The following is a 27,659-nucleotide window of genomic DNA, read 5'->3' on the forward strand; positions in this document are numbered from 1 at the left end:
ATTCCCACTGAGGTGAGCTGGGCTTTCTCCAGAGCAGTCCTTGCCTAATAGATCCCTTAGTAGTAATAATTATTGAGTTTGGGGATGTAGTTAAATATAGGAACATTTTAAATTAAAAAAAATATATGGGCTCCTTCTGTCTGCATTACTCTTTCCTGCAGTAATTCCATGAAGTCTCCCAGTTTTTGTTGGTGTAGCTGAGTGCCTCCTATTACCACTTGAGAATCATGCCTTCTATTACCACTTGAAACAACACATGAAGAAAGCCTGTTTTATACAGTTTATTTCAAATACAAATTTATGGCTTTAAGCTAGTGCACAGCATGCCACCCAATGGCTCCTGGAGTATGTTAAGCATAAAACAAAATTAAGAGAAGTTTTTATTTTCCCTAAATGAGGACGTGATGGCAGAGCAGTTACAATGTCTGGCTTTTTGCCAGGGGTGTATGTTCCTTTGTTGAGCTAGAAATGGCTATTTTCAAAGCAGGTAGAGAATCAGATCATGCTGCTTTGGGGCTTCTTGTGGTCATCTCAGCTGCAAATGAGTACCAGTTGTTCCAACTGGGGAGTCAGAAAGGCAGCTGCCTGCAGTAAAAAACTCTGTTTTCTTAAATGTGGCTTACCACAGAATTGGCATACATTGGCTATGGCAGCCTGATAGGATGGACTGAATGGGCCCTTTTCCTACCATGTGTTCTGTGTGTTTCAAGTGTAAGCAAATTTGTCTTGGGTGCAGCAGAACTACTGAAGTCTGGTTCTGAACAGATCTGTGTTGTGTGCTTACATGGCTTTTTAGCTAAATAAGCTATAGTTAGGTAATCTATAAAGAGTTATCGAGAGAACATCCCAGCCTTGGAAAAATCTTCAAACAGGTTTTTGTGTCTTCTTAGGCACCAGGATCCACTCTGTAGAGAAGAATGGGCATTTTCCAGCTTCCTGACTTCATTAAAGTGACTGGAATGGAGCTGTCTTGGTGGCCTCTGCCCTTTTGCCACGTTCTGACAGGGGCTGACCTAGTCAGAAGTTGGTGGGAGGAGGCTGCTTTGAATGGAGCTCCAAAATTCTCTGGAAGGGAAGATTCCAGAAATCCCATCACTTCATAGCGGGTTCTTGCTTTCGAATGTGTTGTCTGTAAAGATGTCCTGAGGGCACATTCCGAGTGGGTGTGCCCTGAGTTCAACAGCTCCAGCGACCAGGTGCGAAGCTCTGCACCCACACCACAGCCAGGCTGCAGCCTGCACGGTGCAGGGATGAATACACCTCAGCTGACTCTACAGTTTCAGTTTGGAGAAAGTCAGTGTGAGCCTGCTGTGAAAAACTAATCAACACTGCTTTAACACTGGATCTGATTCTTCTCATATGCTTTATAATTCCCACATGACTCAGGTACTTTGATTTGCTTTTAATTTCCCCCAGCATGCAAGAGATTGATTTTTACCCTCAGTATGAAGTGATGTTGACTTCTTTAATGCCACTAAATCGTATCTATTGGAAGAGTCCAAAATGCCTAGAAAACATAACTCCTTTTTACATTCTCCTCCAGAATGAAACAGAAGACATTCTCAGCTGGCAGGTCACCATCAGCTGCTGGTTAGATACTAGGATTTTTCTAGGGAAATAGCATCTTTGAGAACTGTTAGGGGAGTGAAGTCCAGGTATACTATGAAACTGTGTAGCGTAAAAGATCTGCAAACAAATACACAAATATTTCTCTCTCTGACAGTTTTTACCCAAATCAGAGAAAGCATCCTATTCTCCAGAGTCCTTTAGCATGTGCTTAACTCATGGAAAAAGAGATTTTAAGGAGAATTTCTATAGAGCACTGTGCACCTCCTATCAGCTGCTTCCATGTGGGAATCAGGCCGTTTATGTATACAGTTCCTGACTCTAGGGCAATTAAAATCTCAGCCATAATGTTATACTAACACAGAATTTGGTGTGCCTAATGACATATTAAATCTTCCTAAATTATAGCTAAATTACAAAAAGGACTAATTTACCAAAACCAGTTAATAAATGTTTAGAAAAGGAAACTAATTGAATTATCCCTTGTTTGTCAGAGACAGATAATCTCCTTGTGAGAAATCTCATTTTTTCTGAAGCATGATTAATTGGCCTGACGAGTCAGAGATTATGACAAATTACGCAGAAGAAGATAATAAATAAGTCAGTAGGAAAGCTTGGGAGCAGGGAACTAGCAGCTGTTATTTGGTCTGAGCCTGATTCTGATTTGTTTCTGCTTCTGGATTCACCCTGAGCTGTGGATGCTTTCTTTGGTCCCACTGAGGACAAGTCTCCCTTAGTTCCTTCCCATTTCAGATCAGTGACATTCCCAAGGAAGGTGCCTGAAAAGCCGCATGCCGCTAGGCCAATGACTGGTTCTTACTTCATGAATAATCAAGACCACAAGATGAGGTTTTTTATTTTTCCTTAGTCAGGGTGGGAAGACATCTATGGCTTACATGGATGGTACAGTCATATCTTCGTCTTGCTCCCGCTAAACTCAACAGTAGAATTAAAACCAGTTGTAGCCATGACAAGTTCTGAATGTGATACACTTCTAAACCCTTCAGCAAAATGTGCCTTAGGGACTGCTGGTGGCTATACCACGTGAATCCTCCTTGAAGAGAAGGCTTTGACATTTGCTCTGGGACTGCCCAGTTTTAGTGGGTGTTGCTGGGATGCTGCTGTGGTTCAAGCTCCAGCACTAAGCAGAGATGAGCGTAGGTGGGACACTGTGCAACAAGTTGCAGGTTCTCAGCCCAGCGTGGGCTGTCTGTCCAGGCACAGACATTTTGGACGCTAAGTCCAAAAGTGCTTCTGCCCTTGGTACAACAGAAACTTTTTGGGCTTGGTGTATATCACTGGGAAGTGACTGCCTCTCAGTAGCAAGCTGGTGTGAGCCTGCCATTTACTGAGCCTGTGTTTGCAACTCTGAAAATTCAAATGTCTGCTAGCAGGCACAAAATAGCTCTGACAATTTAGAAGTTTTGTGTTTGGTTGTTTTTTTAAATTATTATTACTACTATTAGTTACTAATATTACTGTTGATTTCCTGGTTTCTGAGCCTGTATGTTACAGCAGAGATCAGAGCTTCCAGCTATTCTCTACAAGCCCAAGAGCACGATGTATTTTAACTTAGAGGGGGGCAGTCTGCTTGCTCTGTTGGTTCTGAATTGGTTACAACACTCCCTTGAGGTGATTGTTGTTCATGTATTATGTCTGTTCTTCTGCAATCACTTTCTGTACCTTCCCAACACCAGTCAGGTCTCTTTTATATTTAGTTCTCCTTTCTGTAATCAGTTTGCTATCAAAAGCAATTCCCCTGGTGTTCCCAGGCTAAGTCCCTTGACTGTTCTGCCAACCTGCAACTACCCCCTGGACAAAAAGCCACCAGTACTGTCTCATATAAAGGCCTGAGTAGGGACAGCAAGCCCCCAGAGGCAGAGATGCTGGAGATACCTGGAGGATGAGGATAGATTGATTAATCAACCAGCCTGCCCAGCACTGACAACTGCTTTGCTCATCCTGTGAATATGCAGCCTTTTCTTCTGAGTAGCTGTTTTCTGCTTTATATCCCTTTCAAAGTGGCACCTCTTTTGAAAGAGTCCCCATAGGTATCCATTCATTTCTTTGAGCCACTCTAATGACTTTAAATATGAAACTGCTTAAAACGTACAGGGGTTTCTCCCAGAGGGGGTGAATTGTCTGTATTTTATCGTCATTGGAACAACTCAGCTAGTTTTAATCACAGCAGAGTATCTTTGCATCTGGTCCCAGTCCTATGAGTCTTCCCTTGGTGCTGTGGAGTAATTGAAGAATATGATTAAAGGTAATTATTTTAATTGTTCATTGACTTAGAAAGATTTCTGATAGCGATAAGTGGAATCTGATCTGTAAAGTGAAAGGCTTTATGGATTTCCTGCATGAGGATAGAGTGCTGCCAGCAGCAGTGTAAGGAATGCAGATGAAACATTGCTGGCCTCCTGCAAGCACTGCATGACTTGTAGGAGGGAAGATATTTTTATAACTAAATGCAGAAGACAAGACCTGCACACTATACCACAGTTTGCCTGTGAAACATTTGGGCTTGTTTTTATTACACACAGCATTCAACCCCAGAGCAATACCACTGATTTTGCTGTAAGTGCTTGATACAGCTGTGAATGAAGGCATAGGGATATTCGATGGCTTAAAGCCTGAAATATGAGAATCAAGACCAATAATATTCAATAAGGTGAAATACTTAACATCTAACCATTCCAAAAGCAGTATTTTTCTTGGAGGTAGCAGTAAAGAAGAATGATGGTCTCATAATAATAATTAGGTCTCCCACGTTGGACTTGGAAAATGTCTGTATTCTCTGCTCTGCTGAGGCTGCATTGGCCTTTGGCACAGCACTTTGGCACCTCCATGTCTCATTTCCCCTCTCTATAAATTGTGAACATGTCTTCTTAGGAGTATGGGAATTGCTTTCACACTGTGGGAGTAGGGACCATGCAAATTCACTAATGTAGTAACAGTGAGTGAGGCCTCTATTTTTTTAGTAGATATATTTTCTGTGGAATCCACTACTTCTGACTACGGAAAGTAAGTTCATCTGAAGATATCAAACTCGACAACCTCTCTTTTGGCTTAGTGATGCTAAGCAGAAGCATGCTGGAGGCCAGTAGTATCTTCTAGGAAAGTAGAGGCATGTGTTTGCTGGGCTTAGACTTTGTGCAGGCGTTTGTTACTAGCCACTGTGGCAAAGAGGCTTCTGGAGAAGGTGAACTTTTATTCTGACCTAGGAAATTTCTTCTCAGAAAGAGTGGTGATGCATTGGCACAGGCTGCCCAGGGAGGTGGAGGAGGTGTTCAGGAAACCGCCGTCCATGGAGGTGTTCAGGAAACATGGAGATGCGGCACTGAGGCACATGGTTAGTGGGCATGGTGTCAGTAGTTGGACTAGATGATCTTAGAGGTCCTTTCCAATCTTAATGATTCTGTGGTTCTAGATTCTGCATTAGCAGGCACTTGGTATTTCATACCTGGTCTATGTCATCACACATTTGAGAAGAGCTAGTGGAAGTATTTGTAATAACCTTATTTTGTATTTATTTAAGTGTGGTTGTAAAATACAAACAAAAAAATACTTAACTAAAATGTTCTGATTCTTCAATTATAGCCATGAGAATGAGAGACCAAAGAAGATTCAGATTTTAACTGTTTTGATTGTTAGCAAATTTGCCGTCCTTTCTGTTTGGGAGGAGTTGAATCTGGCTCATCTCTTACGTCACACGGACCAGATTTATGTATTTTCCAGACCAGTGCCTTTGCCTGATCTAGATTATTAACTAATTCTCCAGGCCTTTCTCCCTTACTGCTTGTAACTTATCCTTTTTTGTTTGTTTGTTTATTTTCATCGTTATTTCTTGTCAAATAATAAAATGATGCAAAAGAAATGTTTGTTTACACAAATAAGGGAAGGTAATACCTTCCCTCCCTGACCACATGCTCTCTTCTTTTCCAAGTCTTAATTAAAATGGTACTAAAGGAAGCAAATCAATTAACGGATACCTTACAAGGTGGATTATTCACTTACACATGTAGACGCACACAATTACTAGCAAGTATCACATTCAGTTTATCCATTAGCAAATGCTACTAATGAACTGCACTGGAACTGAAGTGGGTAACAGACACCTAGGGAACCCAAGGAAATTATTCCAATATATCACTTTTCTCTGAAATAAAACTTACATTTTCTTGTTCAAAACATGCAAAAAAATTACAATCCAAGTAATAGGGTTTCCTTTGTACATTTGGAAACATTACCTGACTTGCTATGGTCAGAACAAAAATACATCTAAATCATTTCAGTTTCAATTAGTATTTAGCAAATAACTTCCTCATAGAAACATGATTTTGATATTTCTGCTCCTGACAGTTTTGACTCTGAGCCCCTACTCAGGGTATCAGCTCTGTCTATAACACGTAGGGCTGACTGTGGCTGTTCACAGTCTGGAAGTTAATTACTGGGTTGGTATCCATGAGTTTTTCAAGTCACGCTTTTTAATAAGATACGGATTTTCCAGGCTGGAGTTGAGTCTAGCAGTTGCCTTTCTTTCTTCTTGTCATGTGTAAGAAGGCTGTAACTAGAACCAAGTAATGCAGAGCTGATGGAAACAAACTGAACAGAATATACAAGGCTAGAACAAGAATGAAGGGGGTTAGAGACTGAAACTATTCATGAATTCAGATTGAATTTGGTGCGTTGTTTTATACTGCAAAAAAAATGAAGATGGGTGGATTTTGGAAGTGGTGGATTGGCTTGTTTGTAGAAAGCTGAAATGGAACGTTTCATTTCAGATGTCTAGAAAGTTTTTATTTTGGGTATACAACAATATCTTAATTTCGATTTTCTAAAAGCAAAACATGAAAAACATTTGTTTGTAATTGACCACAGTTCATTTAAAATAGCTGTAATTAACATTATCATCTAAAGTTAAACAAAAGATATTGATCCTAAAATTAAAAAATAAAACTTTAGTGTGAATGAAATGTTTTCAAATTAACACAAATCATTTTTCCCATCTTACTTCAACCTCAAATGAATGAGTTTTAAGATAATTCAACCTCATTTGAAATATGAGCACAACTATGAATTCTGCAGCTGAAATGTACTGTTGCTAGCTTTTTGTTTACCCTGAATTTAACTGATTTTAGAAATCGATCATACACTTGTCACAGACTAAACAGGATCTGCTAATGAGCAGAGCTCATCTTGTTTATTTTCCTCCTACGTTTCCTTCTTGTGCATGCTGTTGGGGATTACGGGCTTTGTGGTGCAGGTGATGGAAGTTAGCATGCACTGTAAGCTCATCCTGTAATCAATCAATCAATTGGTCTTTCAATTAAAGAACAAAGAAAGGAATTACTGCTAGTGAGATTCCTGTTCATGGGCAAGAGATATCCATTGATTCTCAGACTGGGTAACTGTCAATAGGAAAAGGATCATTGCTTATTTGTACTTTGCTGTTCTGGTGTGTTGGTGTCATCTCTGAAAAAAAAGAAAAGACAACGTTACAGGTTAATGCTAACTTTCTGGTGTTGGTTTATCTAAAAATGATCCATAGCATCATTATAAAAACTGAGGTGGGTGCTATACAGAGAAAAATTACAGGATTTCTACAGAATTATTATTGGGATTGTAATTGCATCCATGAAGTCCTTCCCACTTGTTCTTTTCTTTCCTAGATATATCTTTGTCTCTTTGGAGGTACCTGTTTTCCCTTAGTGAGCTAACAGAATGAATGAAGGATCTTGACTGTGATGTGACTTCTAAATTCCCCCTCTGCTGCTAGGTAGGGGCATGCAATGCACTTCAGGGCAGCATCCTGATGAGAGGATTGCACTGTATCGTTGCCCTTAGGGCTGTTTCCACAGACCCCTTCTCATCATCATCAGTGGGAAACAGCTCATGTACCCCACTGTTGCTGCAGCACCAAGAGCTCACTGCTCCAGTGGCTGCTCATGTGGAGCTGCTCTGCAGCACAGTCGAGCCATAATGTAGGTAGCCTGCACTATGCCTTATGCTGAGGAATCCCAGCTGTGTAGCTGGGATGCAGGAGAATGAGGCAGCTGTATGGCTTGTCACAGCCCACACAGGATAGACTTGAACTCTCTGGGTGTCAGTAAAAAAAAAAAAATGGTGGAGCAGATTGTCTCCAGCCCCACGTGCACACAGAAACACACCTGTTCTGGCTTGATCCCATGTTTGACCTGCAAAGAAAAGCAAGTAAAATATTAATAGCAGCTTTCAGTGCATTCTTCACAACAAATATGCAAAACATCAACATGTCTGCAGCTAGTGAAATGCAGGAACTTTTCCTCCTTCCTCTTTCTTTCATTCCTCTTAATGTTTTATTCAGCTTTACTCCATCTAGTGTCAGTGCTTGGAAGTAAGATCTCATCGTGCCTTGCAGCCCTCAGCTGTTAACGTTCTTTGATCTTGTGACTCGGTGGGGAACGGCATTCAGCCCCCCTCCTTCAATACTACCTAAGCATTTTCTGATGATTTTGCTAAAGAAATACCTCGCAGGACATCAGGCAACCAGGGATGGATTTCTTGTAACGTGCCTCAAACTTTTTCCTCCTCTGAGAAAAGTTTTATCACATCGTTCTTTTTGAAAGTTGTGCTGAAATTATCTATTAATGTGAAATTTGCTGTACCAACCATTTGTGTCATAAGAAACAGCTAAGAGCTGATCGGCTATCTTCTAGCTTGAACTGGGCATAAAGTCCACAGGAGAGCATACAGAGCCCACAGGTTCCTGGAGCTTGTCTCTTTTGCCTTCAGTAAGGCTACTCTGCAGACAAAGTAATTCCAAGTAGAGACACTGCTCTGCTGTGGTCTGGGTATTACAATTAAATACCAGCTCTTTTCAGAGAGGAGAGAGACTTGAGAACACCATCAGGGACCTGATGTCTGCAATGCTTATGAACTTGTCAAAATTTCTTCACATACACATAAAAAGACACAAAATTAAGCATATAAATTAAGTCACACAAATTTCTGCCTGTCTGCAACTGTAGACATTAAAGTAATAGTAATAATTCAGCTTTTATTCTGGCCATGGCAGCTGATTAATGCAAAATGAGGCCAGTGCAAAGTGATCCGAGCTAACTGGAATGAATCAGCAGTGGGTTAGGTTTAGGGATGCTCACCTGATCCCATTCCCTGCCTGTGTTTGGGGGGAGGTGGCAGGGAGCTGCTGGGACAGGCACTGTCTTCCTGCTCTGTTCTGAAGAGATTGGCAGCCCATTCCTAAATAATTTGAATTCTCTGCATTGGGGAGGAGCAGAGAAGACTGCTTGGGAGGCTGATGCTCTTTGAGCTGCCCTGTGTATTTGGTAAGTTGCTTACAAGGAATGGCTTTCTTGCTGATACTCTCAGGCTTCTTTCCCACAATTGGCAGTGCCAGCTGGCACACAAAAGGTGGTCCAGCCTTGCCAAGCACACTGGCTTTAGAATTCCATTGCTTCCTTTGTGTTGGCCATCCTTGAGCAGCCTGTTCTCACTAAAAGTAGTTGTTGCTATGCCGTGCAGATTTGCAGCAGGTCAGATTCCCAGGGCAGAGCACACAGATGTTTTGGGAGGGAGTGGGGAGCAAGGCAGGACTTCTTTGAGATGGGACCATCCTTTGGGAACAGTTCACACTCATACCATGCTCTCCTCCAGAGAGCAGTGGAAGCTCACTCCCAGCTCACAAGGGCTTGAAAGGTAGTACTGTTAACTAAAGGATAGTTGCTGCTGGCTCCACCACCTCTTCTGTACCATAAATCAAACTAGGGAGTGGGTCAGGTGTTGTGATTTAATGCACCGAAAATAGTTACTTTTCAGCTAGTGGTTTTCTGTCTTTTTCTATTTACACATCCATACTCACTTTCTGTTCACATTCACAGTGTAGCCATCTGTGAATGGTATTTAAGCCCAATTTAAACATATGTGAAAAGCCTTAAGGCCCTGTAAACCCCTCAAATAGCCTACAGACCCCCCAGGCACTTGCAGCCTGCAAGGCAGAAGTCAGAGTTTCATTTTGTGACACTTGGTCTTTTTTTCAGCTCTCAGACACCAGGCTGCAAAGTTGTGATACCCAGTGAGGCCCCGTACAAAATGCACAGGAAATATAGAGGTGAGTGCATGCAGTGATAGAAGAAAGACAGACTTAGCCTGGGTGCTGGGTAGGTGCTCTCTGTGAGCAGGAGCCCTCTGCCCTGCAGCAGCCAGGGCAGGAGTTACCCCAGGTGGGTATTGGTAGCAGCACAGAAGGCGGTCTTCCACCTGTGAACTTGCATTCAGGTTTGCATCAGCTCCAGGGCAAGGCAAAATTCTTTAGTGCTGGAGTCAGGGCACCAGCGGGTTTGCCAGCAAAGACCACGATGACTGTGGAAGGAATTGCCTCCAACAGGTGTCTGAATATTACCAGGAAAGCATTCTCCTGACTCAGCAGGTTTGGGACCAGCTCTTACAATCAAATGATTTAGAGCTATTCAGGACTAGCCTCAAACAGTTGTGCAGAGGAGGAGGAGGAAGGAATAAGGATTCCTGTCTGTTTGGCAGCTGTAGAAAGGTCAACTGCAAATGCAGCCCCCAGATCTGATGAGAGCACAGGCATCTTGGGGCAGATGCTCTCCTAGAGAATGTGGAAAGTGGCCAGGAAGGAGGAAAAAATAGCCAGAAGTGTGGCTCTGCCCATCAGGCTGATAGCTGGCATCAGTGAAGTATCCTGGAATGGGATTTAATGAACCCTAACAGTCTGGGCTGTGTGTATATAATACTGCTTCTGTGCGTATGCATCTGTATATTAAATATTCACTGGTTTCATGAATAGTGCTAAAGTCATTGAGGGCCTGAAAGTGCCTACCAATTGCCTTAGCACTGCTTTTTAAAGCCTGGTGTTCACAGCACAGTACAAAGCTCAGTGTCCTTGGTTTTGAAGTATGTAATTATAAAGATTAATTTCATTTTATTTAAAGGGTAGCCTGAGCAAAAGTAACTTGCCAAGGTTGTTCAGAAGAGCAACCTTCTGCTAGGCAAGATAGTTACAGAACTAGGTAGAAAAGCCAGTTTATTGCTTCATTTCTTGCCTTAACAGTGAATGGGTATTTAAAATTTGTTTCTGCAATTATGTATTTGCAAGAGGTTGAAACAGCCATTTTTACTAGGATTACTTGCCCTTCTTTTTTAAATGTAGTTACACAAATACACATGAATTTGTTTAGACCACCTTTGCCTATTTCTATGTATGTTTACTGGCAATCACAGGCATGACTACAGTTTTGGGTAGCTTTTAAACATTTTTCATTGACCTCAGTTCCCAGAGTGCATACTGAGAACACCTGTTTGGGTTTTTTTTCCCAAAGAATTGATGGAATGAATGCAACCTTCAGTCTATCCTTAACACTGAGCAAATAATCAGACCCGCTCCAGCATATTGGCTGGACTGGGCTCATTTTGGGCAGGTTTGTACTGGTCCTTAGCAAAGTGTCAAAGCACTCCCACTGCCTGAGTGAACAGTAACTCTCCAAGTTGTCTTCTGCTCACATTCCTGCAGTAGTTGTTCACTGCTGATATTTTTTCATGGTGACAGTGCAAAGGGAAACTCTGCCATCTAAGCAGACCACAAAGGATCATTTTTTGATTGATTTGGTAAAGTAGATGCCTTCTTTGCAAATCTCATTTGGGTTATGGAGGCTATGTCTTTGTTTCTCCTTATTTGTAAACCTCTAATGATTGATGAAAACCCATTGACTTGATGACTGTGCTGTTTGGAGAATGCATTAGTTGGGAGAAATTGAGAAAGTCTTCTGGAGAAAGTATGAATGGTGAAAGAATAGCTCAAGGTATGTATAGCTGAGGAACGTTAAGAGAAAACTTTCTGATCTTTGACCCTAAAGGTGTCAGGGATCCTACTGAATGATTGATTTTTCTCCAGACCCAGGAAAAAACACTGACCATCATAGTTTAAAAAGAGAGTAAAAGAAGCTTGTTTTAGGAAAGCAAGGACAGATGCCGGTGCCTCAGTGATGCTAGGGAAGTTGGGTTTGCCTGGATGACAGAAGTTAAGGAGAACAGCGATGCAAGTTACAGCTAATTCTTTTCCCTTTGATGCCTCAGTTTTGTTACAAGATGCTCCATGAATGTGCATGAGAAAGCTTCTTTCAAGTGGTGATAGCTTCTGTAGGGAGGAACAATAGCACTGAATGGCAGCATCCACACAGATGTCTGAACAAATTCTGAAACGGGCCATGGCATGAATGAAACAGTGAGAATGGACTAGCCTTTTACCAGATATCTCCACGTTGAAAAATGAAACACCTTACTTCTGGAAAGTATGTCCTCTTAACATCAGATTAGTTCAAAGAAAACATGCATCTCCAAGGCTGACATGTTACCATAGAAGGAAATTGCTGCACTGAAAAGTAATTAAAATTCACAAAAAAAAATTGCTCTATCATGGCTTAAAACAATCAATAGCAGTCTCTGTTAACTCCTGTTTCATTTAAAAATTTTCTGTGGAGAAGAGTTTGGTTACTCTGATTAGTAACTATAAAATAGAATTCCTTTGCAGATGTATTTTTGGCATCTTGCTATTTCAAGAACTTTTTCCTGTGAACTTGCCTATAGTATAGCAGCAGTATGTGTTTGCATCTTAAGCAGATATGATTTCAATGGATAGTAGAGTGGCTGAGAGGCTGGACATATAGTGTTACGTGTGGATAACTGATCCAGGGGCTGAGCCATTGCAGAGCATTTCAGAGCCCAGAGTCCTGCACAGCCCGCACTCTGGATCTTAATTCTTTTTCCCCATGCACCACCATTCCCCATGATGCATTTAAGTAAGGGCAAGGCCTCTTTTTTTTAAATGCATTTTTACTTAAAGATTTTGATTTGTGAATTTTGGCCCTATTTTCTGAAGGATTTCTCCCTGAGTCTTTCTCAAGTACCTTAGCATTAAAATAAGGTCACCAGTTAAGTTTTTGAGTTCAGACTTCAGCTAATAGTGTCAGTGGTGTGACTTATGTCTGCTTGATTGCTTCCTGCAGTTCATGGTATTACAGACCAGTCTGGACTACTTAGATCAAAAGAAAACTAAGAACTGTTCTCCACTTGAAAATATGATGTTTTTCTTTCTTTATGACTCTAAACCTGATGAGAAGCTCTGAAACTTAGATCAGTTCTTGTTAATGTTCATTATTTCTGCCTATCTGTGCAGCTGAATACAAGCCCAAATGTAATAAAATAGGAAAATAGCCCATACACCTAAATGTATAGGCTGAGACAGTTTCTATAACCTATGGAGCTTCTGGAAGAAACTGCAGCTCAACATTCAAACCTGTGCTTCATTGTCTAAAACAAGTCTTTGCAATGCCTTCTATCTCTGATGTTTGTATTTTCCAAATGGATGATTTTCCCTCCTGTTTAATCCATAGCAATATTTTTAGAGTTGAACAACATAGAGAATGGAGGCTTTCAAGAAGTTTCTCCTTGGCTTTAGAGAGGGAGGTTAGATGGAAGCAATGAGCCATGACTTTGAACCTTGTCTCAGCCTCAAAGGTTATCATTTCATGGGGGCTTTGAGAGTTTGCTCAGCTGCAGGCCCTTCGCAGATTGCCAGCAGCCTGGACAGTAATATGTTATTTGTACAAAACACTTCTTGCACTCTGCAATTGTAATTTGCCTCTGTTAAATGGGGATATACAGTGCAAGAGTCCATCCCTGCGGTCTCCTTTTATGCAGTGAAACGGGGTAGGCTAAAACAAAATGTGGCTAAAATTAAACCTTCCCTCCCAGAGGAACATCTTTAGCTGGAGATACAACTGTGTCCTGCATTTCTGAGGTGTAGTGAGCCTTTATGTGCGTGGAAAATACACAGTGCCATCATGTGCCACTCTGTGTGATTTGTTGCTGGTAAAGGACATCTTTTGCCTGTTTCATGAGGGTGTAGGAAGAAAGGAGAACTGTTTTTCATGGAGCTGCTTCTAATTATAGTCTTTAGGTATCTTACTGCCTAGAAATTGCTTATTGACCTTACTATTATTTATGAAAATCTGACATGACCAGGAAGGTACATCACTCATGCTTGGAGTGCACAGATTTTGTGTGGTCAGATTGAGGAAAGAGGGTTTTTCCTATCAACGGGCACGGTCTGCTACAACCCACTGGAAGAGCTCCACCAGCTGAGAATAATGCAAGGATGACAGTATTTAGCTGAGTTGTTTTTCCATTCCAAAAAGAGATTTAAAACATATACTTAGTTTATTTCCAAGCCCTCTGCATTTTGTCTAAAGAATCCTCTGACATGCATACCATGCATTTCACAAGAAAAGTCCAGCAGTGGAAAGAAATGGAAGAAATCAAGTGTAAACTCAAGAGAACATCTAGATGCTTCTTTGGATAGCAAAAGAAAATCACCAATCTGCTTGGTACTTTGTGTGTGCAGTTCTGAAGCTGCTCCCTCACATATCAGAATGACTTGTGCATTGCATTTAAAACCTGATCTTATGCTGAGTGATTTACGTAGGAGCCTGTAGAGCCCACAGAGCTGCGTGATGAGTTTTGATATACATTGCTGACAAGAATGTGTTGAGGCAACAGATTATTTTAGCTATTTCAGCAGGCTCAAATGTGTGCCTGTTCCATTTTATTCCATGTCCTCTGTCTCTCCATCCTTCTCCTTGTCTCTGTATGCCTCTTTCTTTGTCTCCTGTCAGAATAAATCTGGCTGCCATACACTGTAGTTAACTCAAAATATTGCTAGCATTAAATGTGCCCAGACATTTTTATTAATACATTAAACTTGCATGAAATTTTAGGCATTATAATTTACTAAGCTTACACCAAGATGATATTTGAAACTGACATGAGCTATTAATTAAAAAAAGGACATTAAATAATTGTCAGTTGACATCTAAATTACTGTTTTGTTAGTTGACAGCAGCTTGCCTCAAGGCTCTTTCTCTTCTCAGGTGTTAGTAAATATTCCATTGTGTTTAAGAGCACCATTATGAACTGATTGTTTAAGTCACATTGTTATATGCCTGACTTAATAAAGAGGTTAACAATGTTAGTTATTTCACAGTGAACTTTTGGTATCATATGGAGCTAGAAACGCTTCTGTTGTAATGGTTTGGGAAAGCAGTGAAAGTGACACGTAGGAATGCTGTCTGACTTTGGTGAAAACATGACCTTGCAGTGTTTTCTCTTAAGTTAGGTTCCAGGGCTCTAGAATGAAAGGGGATTCTCTACATTCCTGTGACTGGTGTAAGTTTGATGACCATGATGGCGCTGCCCTGGATGACATCCACCTAAGTTTATGACAGTCATTGGGATGGCTTGAGGCACTTATGGGTACAATATGTGAAATTTGAAACAAAATTTCATTGAACATGAATTCAGCAAGTGTGGTGTCAGTTGGATTAAGGTGGTGGTTTTTTGTTTTACTTTTCCCTGAGCAATCATCGGTGATCAAGTAGAAAATTGTCTGCAGATGATATACCAGTTCTCCTCTCCATTTCTAAAGAGGTGATACACTGATGATCACTCAGAATGCCTGTATGATTGATTGGAATAAACTTAGGAGGTAGTAATTTGTGGTAGAGGTGTTTTCTTTATCAAAAGTTTTTTCCAGAATGAGCCACTGGCCTAGAAATGCCATGAATTAGAGTCCTCAGAGTATTGAAGCCAGTACTGAAAATTAAGTTAGATCTGATTATCATGTTACCTGAGTAAATGGGAAGTTATCCTTTTGACCTATAGGAAAAAATGAATCTAATAAAATGAGCATATAGCTTTGTTACTCTTGTGGAAATTCACAGTACTTATAATACTGTAGTGTTTACAGTGTAAGCATTCAATGTAAAAAATATTTGTGGACTGTTGACTAGATGATCTTGGAGGTCTCTTCCAACTTTGGTGATTATGATATTTAAATGTGGCTTTCAAAAAAGTGATGGTTTCTGGTCCAGTGTCCGGAGGGATTGCGGTGTTCGTGTATTGTAAGGTTTTTTATTTGTTTGCTTTTTTTTTTTTTTTCATTTTTCAAGTTTTTAGGAACAGCTCCCTCCCATACATCTTGTCTTTAGACATGCACATATGTCCTCAACCACTTAAATGATGAATGTTAAGATCTAAAACATATACCACCATTTGTTGAGTCCTACAAAGAATGGATAAGAGTCCTGTGGAAAGATCCTCCTATAAAGGGTAGGAGAAAAGATGAAATAGGACATTGGATTTTGTATGCTGCATTTCCCTTTGATTCTTCTGTGACTAGGTAGTTTATATTGAAGAATGATGGTGCAAAAACAAGTTAGTTTTTGCTGAGATGTGGAATAGCATAGATTTGTTTATAAAACAAACTACAATATATACTTCCTTGCTAAAAAGTGGTGTTATCTCAAGAATGGCTGCATTTCACAGGTAATACTGTTGTTAGTTTTCTCACTCATATCCTCATAAGCTCCTTAGAGCCTAATGTACATGCTGCATCATCTGCAGCATTGTTTTTTATCAGTTGTGCTACTCTATCATTACAGTAGGTAAACAAGAACAAATTACATATTTGTTACTCACTGAGGCTTGCATTATGTACTGACTCTTACACTTACAAAACAATGGTTTCCTCAAGACCAGTAAAAGTAAATATTGTTTCCTCAGATCAGCTTCTGTTTTATAGAACCTATTTAAAATCCACTAAGGAGTAGTACATAGGTGCCTCAAAGTGAACAAGGAGTACTCAGTGCTATAATAAAATTAAAAAGTACAACTAAGACGAGATGGTTGATTTCCAGTTGTTTTCTACTTTACAGAAAAAAACATCATCTTTAGCATACATAGTTTTGCCCCCAAATATTCTGGAATTACAGATTCTCTCACTGGTCAGTGTCAGTGCCTCAAAGGCAGAAAACTTATATGCACTGCATCCTGTTTCCAGCCTGAATATCAGAATTTTAACATGCAACTGGGAACTTCTACCTTTTAGCAACTGCTTGCAGACTGGGACAAGGAATCATCTGAGAGGCCAGTGTAAGACCATCATTAAGGCTGCTAAATTTTGCTGCCATGACAAAATCAGTCGCTTCCCCTAGGAAGATCAGAGGGAAGGCATAATGGATGCTCATATTGTCTCTGAAGGAAATATCATACAAAAGAGACAGCCATATGATAGTTAAACAAAATCCAACGTAGAATGTTCATGGATCATGCCATCTGTATCTCATTCAGATACATCTCTCCTTGTCTATTCTCTTCCTTCTCTTGACTCTGGTGTCTATGGTTTCTGTTTTGCTTTAGTTTTCTTCCTCACCTGCTCTTCCTCATTCACTGCTGTCCATACTGTCCTTAGCACACCAGAAACAACTTACTGCATGCTCGATGTTTTGTCTTCTGACTGTATGATAGTCCTAATTTATTTTGGTTTGATAGACAGAAATTGTGAGTGCCTTGCAAGAAAATAGATTGACTGCTCTGTGATGTGAAAGGAAATGGGTTCTGTGCTCATTAGCTGGGTTAGGTTGTGAAAGCATCTCCCTCAGAAAACATCATATGCTCCAGGCTGGGGACTTTTTCTGTCAAGCAAAACACTGAAGTACTTTTCTCAAGGAATGTCCTTGCCTTGATCTTCAACTGAGTGTCTGCATATGTTGTATGGCCTCTGTGAGGAATGGCTGTGATGGGGACATGCCTATTAGCACTCACATCCACCTCTCTGAGAGAGGCTAAAAGGCTTTTCTTAGGTCACTGAGAACAGCTGTTGCCTTCACTTTATGAGAATGCTGATTAATTTATGTAATCTCTTTTCTAGTTACTTATAAAATGTCTTGGAGAAACACAAAACATCATCTACTCCCGCAGATTACTGTGATCCAACAGACTTGCAGGCTATGTTTCCCACTCTGTACATCTCTTCCCTATTGAATGACCTCAGATGAGGAGCAGCCATCTCCCAAGCAGTCTGGCATTGCCTCTCGTATCTATGAGCCCCTTAGGTGCTCAAAACGTACAGCGGACTTGCTGGTTCTGGGTAGGGAGAAAGAAAGTAAAGGGTAAAAACGTATCCCTTCCAGAATGATCACGGTATCACTTGATCTGTAAGATCCTGGGGTAAAGGGAGATCTCAGAACTGGTCCAGTCATAGTGACTGGACAAAGCCATTTGCTTGGATTTGTATATATTTAATCTAAAGCACTTTTGAAAATATCAGTATTGTAAAAACAGAAAATATGGAAAAATTCTAACTGTGAAAGAAAACCCTTGAAACAAGGCCTTTGGCTTTCACCTAGTAATTCATTTAATGGTTTTGGGTTTTTTTTGTTGGTTTGTTTTTTGATGTTGTTGTTTTGGAGGGTTGGTGATTAAAACTTGCAATTATAATATGTAGTACAAAACAAATAGGCAGAATCAAAAGCATTTGAACTATTTACTTTTTAAAAAGAATCTCATCCTACTGAGGTGTTTTTTCTTAGTTTTTACATGTCAAACTCCTGTTGAATGGGATTTCTCTTTTCCATTCTGCTCCACTAGATGCACTGGTGTATGGTAACTGTTGAGTCATGGCCTGAACCACTGATTGAGCACCTGGGGAAAGGACTGGGTCAGCCCTGAGAGCACAGGTGAAGGCAAATCAGCTGTGTGACCAGAAGGAGTGGAGCCTGGCTGCACCTCTCTTAGACCCCATTTAAAGGGCTGACTGGCACTAGGGAAAGTTCTCTGGTTGGAGATCCCTCCTTTGTGGAGTTTTCCCTGAGAGCTTAGAGTTTCAGAGACTAGTGAGTACTTTTCCTTTTTCTTTGTAACACCTTTCCATTTGCACTAGTCTCTTTGTCATTACACCTCCTATATCACCATTCCACAGCATTGATCTTTCTGATCATTACAAATGGGTAGCATGGTCCTCTAGAGATCTGCAGGTATGTTGTGTTATCTTTTAAATCACAGCTGCAGGGAAGCATCATGCATAAAGACAGCAGAGTTAGTTACTGCAGTTGGCATATCACACTACACCTCAGAAAACCCCAGGAGCAATTACTCTTACCTTCTATCCATTTTGCCCTCTGACTCTAAAGAGAGAACAGGAAAATAGGGTTAGTTAAAAAACAAGGAACAGAGTGGTGATAGGCCTGTTCAGAAGTAGTGAGGATGCAACCAGAACAGGTGGTGAAGTAGACAAAGCTATCCTGTCTGAAGTAAAACTCTTTGATACTAGTAATGCCACATAACATTCCTAAAACTTTTCTCAGTTCTTCCAGCTGGAATCCCTCCTGACAATTTTTCTCAACATTATTTTTGTTTTTATTTTAGCTGTTTTGAGTTTGTAGTACATCCTCAGAGTGTAATGAGGACCAACTTCAAGGACAGATGCTTGATGAAAATTAGGAGGAAGTAGTTTCCTCTTAGAACTACTGTGTACTGCTCATAAAGAAGACATCAGCCATTTGTCTTTCAGGAAGTGGCATTACAGTATCATTTGTGTCCTCATGGGGTACCTGGGGAGTCTGTTTGCAAAAATATCCATTAAGAGATCAGCATTTACTGAAAATGGCATTGAATCTATGCTATGATGGAGACCAAAAGGCTAGGTTTGAGGAGCTCAGTCCACTTCGTGCTTGATAGTTAAGACAGCTCTGCTCTTCTTTTTACTAAGCAAGAGGCTGTATCTGCTGTTGAAGGGCTGGGTCATGGTGAACTGCTGAATTAGTAGTTATACAGTTTGGGATGCTGGTACATCACTTCTTGTTTGTCACATGAAAGCTAATTTGAAGATGTAGTTGCAGAACCAAGTTCTAGATATGGTGGATGGATGAGTGGTTCCCAATCCTGTTCTGTAGCAGCCTGTCTGCACTGAGTTCTCTCACTCCATTTCTCTGATTGACATCATTAATAACTTGTTTTATTTTTAAAGTATTGGAAATTTGCTAAGTTTAGGGGAATTCCTTTGTTCTGAAAAATGAACTACACAGAGCTGGTGCTTTGCATGCAACTTGAGCTGCAAAGTTGCTTTTTGAAATCCACTCCTGTCCATCCTACAAATCCAACAAACTCTTTTACTTACATTGAATAGGTAGAATTTTGTTTTAAAAATTTGTTACTCAAAAAGATACCCAGGCAGTAAGCTGTAGTGAATCATATTTCTCTAGTTAAGTGGAATAGCCGATTTAGTTACACTGAAAAGTGAATTCTAGGGTTCCCTAGCACTTCAGACATTTTAGAATAGTTCTTCAGAGGAAAATTGGAGTTGCAACACACATGCAATTCCTAACAGCAGAGCTCAGATCTGCTGATCCAGAGCACAAGGAAATCTAGAACTCTGAATAAGAAATCAGGAGTAATTTCTCTTACCTCTGAAGACATGGTCAAGCATTTGTTTTTTGATCATGCAAATTATTACTGCTATAAAAGCAATTGCTAGAAAGGCTCCCAGAGTAACTCCTATAATAAGATATGTGAAATCTGTAAAAATGGAAAAAAAAAAAACAAAAAAAACTGTGAATACACACCACTAATTAATGAGCAGAACTGTGTTTCAGATATGGTAACACAAAGTTGCAAAGTTAAAATTTTTTTGTTTGTTTATTTTTATTGGTTTTCTTTTCTTGAGAAGGGGCTGACAAAGCTGAGCCAGACTGGTTAGCTGAGAATACTAACATACCAGACTGCCCCTGTACAGCATGAAGCTGCACAAACCTGTTGGCTAAGGGGCTCAGTGCAGTTTTATGGTAATGAACAAGTTTAGCATTTGGTGTGTCCAGGTCTCAGCTGAGTTTTATAGCTACAACTCCAATTTTTCCCTCAAAATGGATACCAAAATCCCCACTGCCCTTCACTTTGTAACCCCTCATATTCCTGCCTCCTGACTGTTCTGTGAGTTCTTGCTAGGAGGAAGTTTTTTTTTTTAAAGTGTAAACTGCAAAGCATATAATGATTCATGCAACGCTGTGTGCACCATAGGGGTCCACCTTCATCTATCAGGCTGAGAGCTTGCATATGTGCAGGATCTGTGCTACTCTTGGCTTTGGCCTACCTATGCTTGTTATATTTACGTACACAATATTTAAGGCCATAGTCCCATGGCAAGACTTTACTGTGCTAGGAAAAGTACAGGCACATAAGCAGAGTATGATTTTCTATACATAAAAAGCATGTGAATTCTTCTACATATATAACACAAAAAGGAATATAGTTTTTTGCTTTCCTGTTGGAAGTGAAAATCTCCCCATGAACTCACCTATTTCCTCTGAGTTTCCAGAAGCATATACCTTTGCTCTCCAAAAATCTGAAACATAAATATTTTAGCCTGTTAGGACATCAAGAAAAATGTTCTATATCTACCTGGATAAAACTGAGAGTGGTGTATCAGTCATTCTGCCTTCTTTGTGGCTGTGCTTTCATTTCTTCTCCAGTAAAATGAATGCTAGAAATAGGATTGTTTTTAAAATTGAAGTATAATCTTCTTCTTCCCAAAGCCACGCAACCAATCATTTTGGTCCTTTTAGAGAGTCCACCTTAAGTCTACTTTGCAGATGGCTGAAAACTCTCTTGAGCTGAGCATGGGCTCTGGAAATTCTGCTATGATGTAAAAAAATCTGATCTATTGGGTGGCGCTGAACAGATTTATTTTTATTTACTGATCTTAGCCACATTTCTAATCCCAGATTTTCATAAATTATGAACCACGCTTCAAAGCTATGGAGAGAAGCTTAAAAAAAACTCTTGCATTTTAAACCAAATGTATCTTGCGAGCTGTAATTCTCAGCTGAAAGTCTTTTTTTCTTCCTCTAAACTGTTCTTCATAATCAAAATGTCTGGAAATTTATTTTATACAGACAGAAACAAAACACTTTTCTCTTCAAAAATCCCAATTCAAAAATGATGCTTTGGGGTAGGGGTTGGGAGGTGTGAGGAATTTGTTTCAGGATATGACCACAAAGATGTTTGTTTAACCTGACCAAAATTTAAGTTATAAAGAAAAGGAAATTTAAATAAATAAAACTAAGACTACATTGTTGGTGTAAAAAAGCAAATCTCCTGGGCTTCAAGATTCACAATCAGTCTCTTTTAGTCTCTTTGCTCTTGCCTGTGAATTTATTTCATTATAAATTAAAAATAATTTTTAAAAAGCCACCTTTCTTCCACCTCTCTAATTATTCTTTGTGCTCATATGAAGAATGTTTCAAATTCAAACATAATAAAAGTTATATTGTATTACTTTTATTATCCTAATGGTCATAATACATAGACCTTAATGTATGCTTTCTAATGGAATTAAACCAGTGACAGATTATGTGTTTTATGGCAGAAATAATATTTTACATGGAATATTTTATGTAGGTCAGTTTAATATATTGAGATTTAATTATTAGTTTCCTTTTAAAAAAAGGAGGGAGGGAAATCTCTGAAAACCCATAGGACTGAAGAGAATGTTTTCAGTTCATACTTCCAATATGATTTTAATTAACATTTAATATCATTTACTGGATGCTCCTTGAAAACCTTTTGCTTTTGAGGAGTGAGTGTTAGATGGCAGTCTTCTGTTTGCTTTGAATTTTCCTTAGGTGGAAAGAAATGGATTAATGCAGTCATAGAATCATTAAGACTGGAAAGACCACTGAGATCATCTAGCATAGCCATCAACCCATACACATGCATGTTGCTGATTGATCTAAGTCCTGCCTTCAGCTCTGATCTCTTGGGGATGGATGCAATCCTCAAGGGTCATAGCAATGATTCCCAAAGCTCTGCAGCACCCCAGGCCCAGTTCTAGCTTTCTGACTGGCTCTCATACTTGGGTTCAGACTATCTCCCATCCTTTCAGTAGACCCTCTGAACTTGGACAAGATTTGCTTCTGGGTCATAGAACCTTGAAGACGACTTTGATATCTCTATTGGAGTGACTTCTGGATCATTCTCAAGGTAACCGATGGAGCTTTCTGACCCCTCAAATGTGCCTGACTCATACATAACATGAAATTTGCACCATAATGCAATAGATGACATAATGCAGTAGATGACTTTGTGTTAGAGACACCACTGAGTTTTACTGATACTGTATGACCAGTTTGCCTGCCTAAATCCAGCCTAATCTGCAATACTGGATATCTGGGTGGGGAGCAGAATGCCAAGGAGGTAAAGCAGCAAGTGACTTGAATTATGTCCTGGTACCTTAATAGAACATTCTACGTGTAATTCTACCAATATCTGCAATGGCATGATTTTGTCTGCAATGATCTGTACTGGATATTTAGAAGGTGGAATTGATTCTTGTCAAGGGGACAGTGGAAGTCCACTGATAACAAACAAACTCTTATGTGGTTGTTTGGAGATACCAACTGGGGAAGTGGCCACACTAGTTCCAATAGGCCTGGAGTTCATGGAAATATGACTGTATTTACAGACTGGATTTATAAAAACATGTATGCCAACAGATGGCAATGCCATCTGTTGTTCTATGATACTGATTGTGTTGATGTTGCATCTTGTGTTTGAACCAGGAGCCATGATTTTATTTACTACCCTGGAAGTAAAGCAGCCAAGCAGGTGATGAATCCATATATATATATATTTGCACCATATATGTATATAAATATTCCCCAGACTGTGGGTGGACCTGAATCTCCTGTAATAATAAAAATAAAATCTCCTCCCATAATAAAAACATGCACCTTGTCTGCCTTGATGCACAGCTCTTTCCTCACTCCCTTCTATTGCCTCCTGTTTCCATGTGACTTTCTTCCTCCTCCCTCTCAGATTTCTCATTCTCAGTAGAGAAGATAGTGGTTGGCCTTGTGGCCAACTGGCCTACTGAAGTAGCCAAGGGTTTGGCATCTGCCTCCTTTGGGGGGAAGCAAAGGGGGAAGGAAGAAAATAATTGGGAATCTCAGAGGTGAGGTGGAATAAAAGGTCTCACAGTGTGTATCTGTGTAATTATATAGTCAAACAGGGAATGACTGCAACAAAGAAGGTATTGCTGGCAATGACTGCACTGAAAACAATTCCTGAAAACCATTTGTAGTGGAAATGCTGAGTCATGGCTTGAAGCAGTGATTGAGCACCTGGTGGTAAGGCAGGGCCAACCCAGGGGAACTCAGGTGCATGCAATGCTCCTGATTGGCCAGAAGAGGTAAAGCCAGGATCTACCCCCTTCCCAGACCTCATTTAAGCGTTGGCAGTGGAGGCAAGGGTATCTTGATGGAGATTCCTGCACACGTGAGGCTTTTTGAAGGTAAGCAATTTTTTTTCCTTTTCTGTGCTAATGACTGCTACATCTGAGTGAATCCTCTCTTGCTGCAGCCTAGGACTTTGCTACTCTGCTGTAATTTTTGTACTTTTCATCATGTTACAGCATTATTAAAAAAAAAAAAATAGATAAATTGGCTGGTGTTTGATGCAGCAAAATTTGAAGCTGAAGCTAAATTTTGTAAGGTGGGCACTGTTCACATTCGTGTAAATGGTTTCCTTCCTCTATTCTTTTCTACAGAAATAGATGAGGACAAGTGTCCCTCCTACAAGTAGGCCAGAACTCCTCTAGTCCTTGCCAGGCTCCTCTCGATCCAAGGCCCACAGATATGGCATTGCCTGCACCCTTCTGTGTAACGCTTGGAGGCATGTCAATGCATTTTCCCTGTATCTATTGTAAAGTAGCTTTTGCATGTCTTGCTGTACTTAGGTCTACATCTCCTTGCTCCAGGGAAATATTGCCGTATTAATGGAACTTGCACTATTTGTTTGCTGAGCAATAGCTAGTCAGTAATAGGGAGCAATTGCTGCTGACATTTTCTTCACATCTATAAGCACAGCTGGTTACCCACGTCCTTTGTGGCAAACAGCCTCATTCCTCTGGGTCCTTCGGAGCATCCATAGGAAGATGCAGAGAACATCAAAAGCCAACAAAATAGTAGTGAGAGTGACAAATTTCTATGCATACTAAGAAAGTTGGAATGAGGACAGAACACTGCTCTAGACCTATTGATAGGATTTCTTGCAGAGGCAGGAGCATGTTTCCAGTGAATGCTAGGGGGAATGGCTGCTCTGCGTGCTTCAGGTAGGGAAAACTACCTGTGGGATTCCCCAAGGACAGGTGAATTTCTGCTCAAAGTAGGGTTGCATGGGGTGTCTGTTTGGTGGCAATGAGGTTTCTGCCACCAGAGGGTGCCTGCCCCCTTACCTAATGTCTTGGAGGTCACCATAACCCATGTTAGTTTCTGTTGTGGAGTTGCTGTCAACTCCTTCCTCTCTGGTAGTCCACCTCAGCCCCAATGTTAACTTGAGTTCTGATGATACTTCCTATCTGTGTGACCCACTTCTTCCCTACAAAAAATGGAGCTGAGAAACCATGAAGCAAGAGGCAAGTTATGAGGATGACAAAGCCTTGCATTGGCTTGAAAGCTATAGAAGCATCATCCTGAGTCAGGAGCTTCAACATTCTGTGAGAGAGACAGAGACCAAAAGTGGTTTGCAAGTAGCATGCGTGTGGATCAATTTCTTCCTATATTCCATTGAACTACTTTCCTGCATTGTGCCAAACAAGATGCTTGGCAGCTTTGCCATCTCATCTGCAAAGATGCATGCATTTAACTTCAGGATGTCTTCTGGATGATGCCTTAGTACTCAAGCTAGGAAATCTTGGCTAGAAAACCCAATAAAATTCTACACTGTTTCAACATAAGTTCCTTCCTTAAGGACCAGAGTTCTAAATAAATTCTTAAACAACTTAAACAACATACATACAGTCATACTGGGAAATAACCCCACAAAAGTCAGGGGAAAAAAGCACCTTTCTAAAAGGATGAAAAAGAAATACAATAGACCACTTACGTAATAGAAGAAGAAACGTCATTAGGACTGGTATCCAGCTTGTTTGTGAGGTCATTATGAAGTTTTGACAGCAGAGTAATTTCACCCGAGTTTTCTGAATTTAGTTCTTCTGTAGTGAAGAGGGAGACAAAAAAAAAAAAAAAAAAGCCAGGTCACGTGGTGTACAGGGAAGTAACAGTCACATCCTGCATAGTTAAACTTGCAAACAAGTTCTCTTTTTGGGCTTACGTTCAATATATAAACAATAATCATAAATAAATATACTCTGGGGAAGATAAACAGAGCAACATTCAGCTATTTGGCTTCTAAGGGAGTTTTAAATGCTAACATTTATTTTTACAACTTTGATAAAGTTCAACCGGAGTGGATTGGTCTCTGATGAAATCTTCTACATCTAGTGTGGTGCAAGTGGCTTTTCTGCCTTAGAAGGAGAACCTTCTGTTGCCAGCCTATTTATTTTTATGTATTTTAAGTCAACGTTTATGCCATTATAATGTTTTTAGGAGAAGAGTACTTGGCTGAACACAGAGTGGAAAAATCTCACCGCAGCTGCAAATACGTTACAAGTGAGTCCTAGGAAAAGAAAGCCATCAGTGCCACTTCTATCCTAGAAAAATGTCCAGACATGGTAGGAACTGAAAAACAGCAACTTACTGGCTGAACTGTAGGGGCTGGAAGAGACCTCTAGAGATTTAGTCTATTTGTTGGACCATGGTGGGGAAAAAAAAAAAAATTTCTTTGTGAAAATTCACATTTTCAAACACATTAACCTGTTGCAAAATCAAATGACAGTAAAACATGTAACTAAATATTAACACATTCTGTTAAATGGACTTATACTTCCAAAGTCACTTCAGGTCTATTCCTTAGGCATGGAAAACACAAAACACTGCCCACTCCCTACCTCATCCAGCAGTCTCTGAAAGGTCTCCATATTACTTTTACTTTTTGATTCTTGATGTGCTTTTCTGCTTTATGTTAATCTTTTGCTGTCTAGTACCTTCATCTCATGTAGCTGCTTGTATAATGAAATCAAAATAACCGGAAACAAAACTTGAGTGCAAATTTTTAAGAGAAAATCTCTTGGATATTTCCTTTTCTTCCTCTTTGTGAGGTAGTGTTTCAGCAGATTCTTGCATCTACAGACAGGGTAAAATATCTTTTTTGCTGAGAAAAATACAACTGTAAAGCCCTCCTTCCCGAAGTCTGTTTTTAATGGGGCCATTGTAGGCTATAAGGAATGCTAGTGACTGCATATGTATGGCTGTCTTGTAATTCACTGCTGTTTTCTAATTGTTCGTGGTTTTATCTGGGATCAGAGTTGGAAAATCCAAAACCAAATAAAATTCTCTGCACCAGGTGAAGGTAAAAGATATCAAGATTCCAATTAGAAACTCACAGTGTTTTTGTACATCATCAGCAAATGATCCCATGCTCTTAAGATCCTGAGAACCTATAATGGAAGGAATAAATAACATAAACATTGACCCTCTTGCTTGCTTGCTTGCTTTTTTTTTCTACTGGCCTAGCTCTCTTACTTCAAAGAATAAACTAAGCATTTAAATATGAGTTGTTTGGCTGAACTCTCTAAAGCTGCTTGGTTTATCCTGTTGCTGGTTGTCTGCAAAATGTTTCAGATAACTCGTTTGGCTGGCTGTGCACTGTTGAGCATGTATGCTTCACTATTACTGTTCAGAGCAGTTCAAATCAGTTCCTCTGGTGAGAAAGGGCACTGATCAGAATAAGCCAGACTTAATAATCTCCTACTTTGAAGCAGGTTTATTCAAATTCTTGGCCAAACTGGGAAATGTAGTTTCAAGCACGATCATCATTACCAAGCCTCTGTTACCCATCTCCTCCACTTGGCCACTGGGCAGGATATATATGTTTAATTAATTCTGCTTTTACCTTTGACCTGTAAATAGTGGGAGCAGTGTCAGATTTATATGTTATATGAGTAACAAGAATTTCTCAGGAGACCCTATCCTGGTGAAAAAGGCTAACTGTAATTTTCAGCTGTGAGTAATTGTATATAATATAATCCTAAATGATTTTTCTTCTGTAATTTCATTAGAGTTTAGAAATTTAATTAGATTTTGAATCACTCTGAAATAAAGTAGCAAAACACCCAGAGACTAAGAGCAGTGGTTATTTTGTCCTCTGAGGCCAGAATTCTTGGTCTCAAATTGGCATGTGTTCATTAGAAGGAAGTTTGCAGAAGTTCTTGATATATTATTCTCTTTCAGAATGGACTCTGAATAGGCCTTTGGAGAGCATTAGAAGAGCACACAATTATTATACAG

The 27,659-nt window shown here is 40.0% G+C and overlaps 2 protein-coding genes across 3 annotated transcripts in view; one reads left to right on the forward strand and one right to left on the reverse strand.

Moving 5' to 3' along the window:
• The window catches only part of C8H10orf71 (chromosome 8 C10orf71 homolog), a 76,170-nt gene that overhangs the window by 2,663 nt on the left and 45,848 nt on the right, over positions 1-27,659 (forward strand). The window lies entirely within an intron of this gene.
• Positions 1,855-25,492, reverse strand: TMEM273 (transmembrane protein 273). Of its 2 annotated transcripts, XM_031607674.2 has the most exons (6): positions 25,357-25,492; positions 20,771-20,818; positions 19,885-19,995; positions 18,581-18,605; positions 7,737-7,763; positions 1,858-7,041 (listed from the first exon to the last, which is right to left on the reverse strand). In XM_031607674.2, exons 1-6 carry the CDS (start codon positions 25,409-25,411, stop codon positions 6,996-6,998), a joined length of 312 nt encoding a protein of 103 aa, XP_031463534.1. In that variant the 5' UTR covers positions 25,412-25,492; the 3' UTR covers positions 1,858-6,995. The 2 variants fall into 2 exon arrangements, with proteins under 2 accessions (XP_031463532.1, XP_031463534.1); XM_031607672.2 differs by lacking the exon at positions 18,581-18,605 and having other exon boundaries at positions 1,855-7,041.

The sequence above is a fragment of the Phasianus colchicus genome, chromosome 8 (genome assembly GCF_987193195.1).
Source record: "Phasianus colchicus chromosome 8, bPhaCol1.hap1.1, whole genome shotgun sequence".
NCBI classification, from domain to species: domain Eukaryota; kingdom Metazoa; phylum Chordata; class Aves; order Galliformes; family Phasianidae; genus Phasianus; species Phasianus colchicus.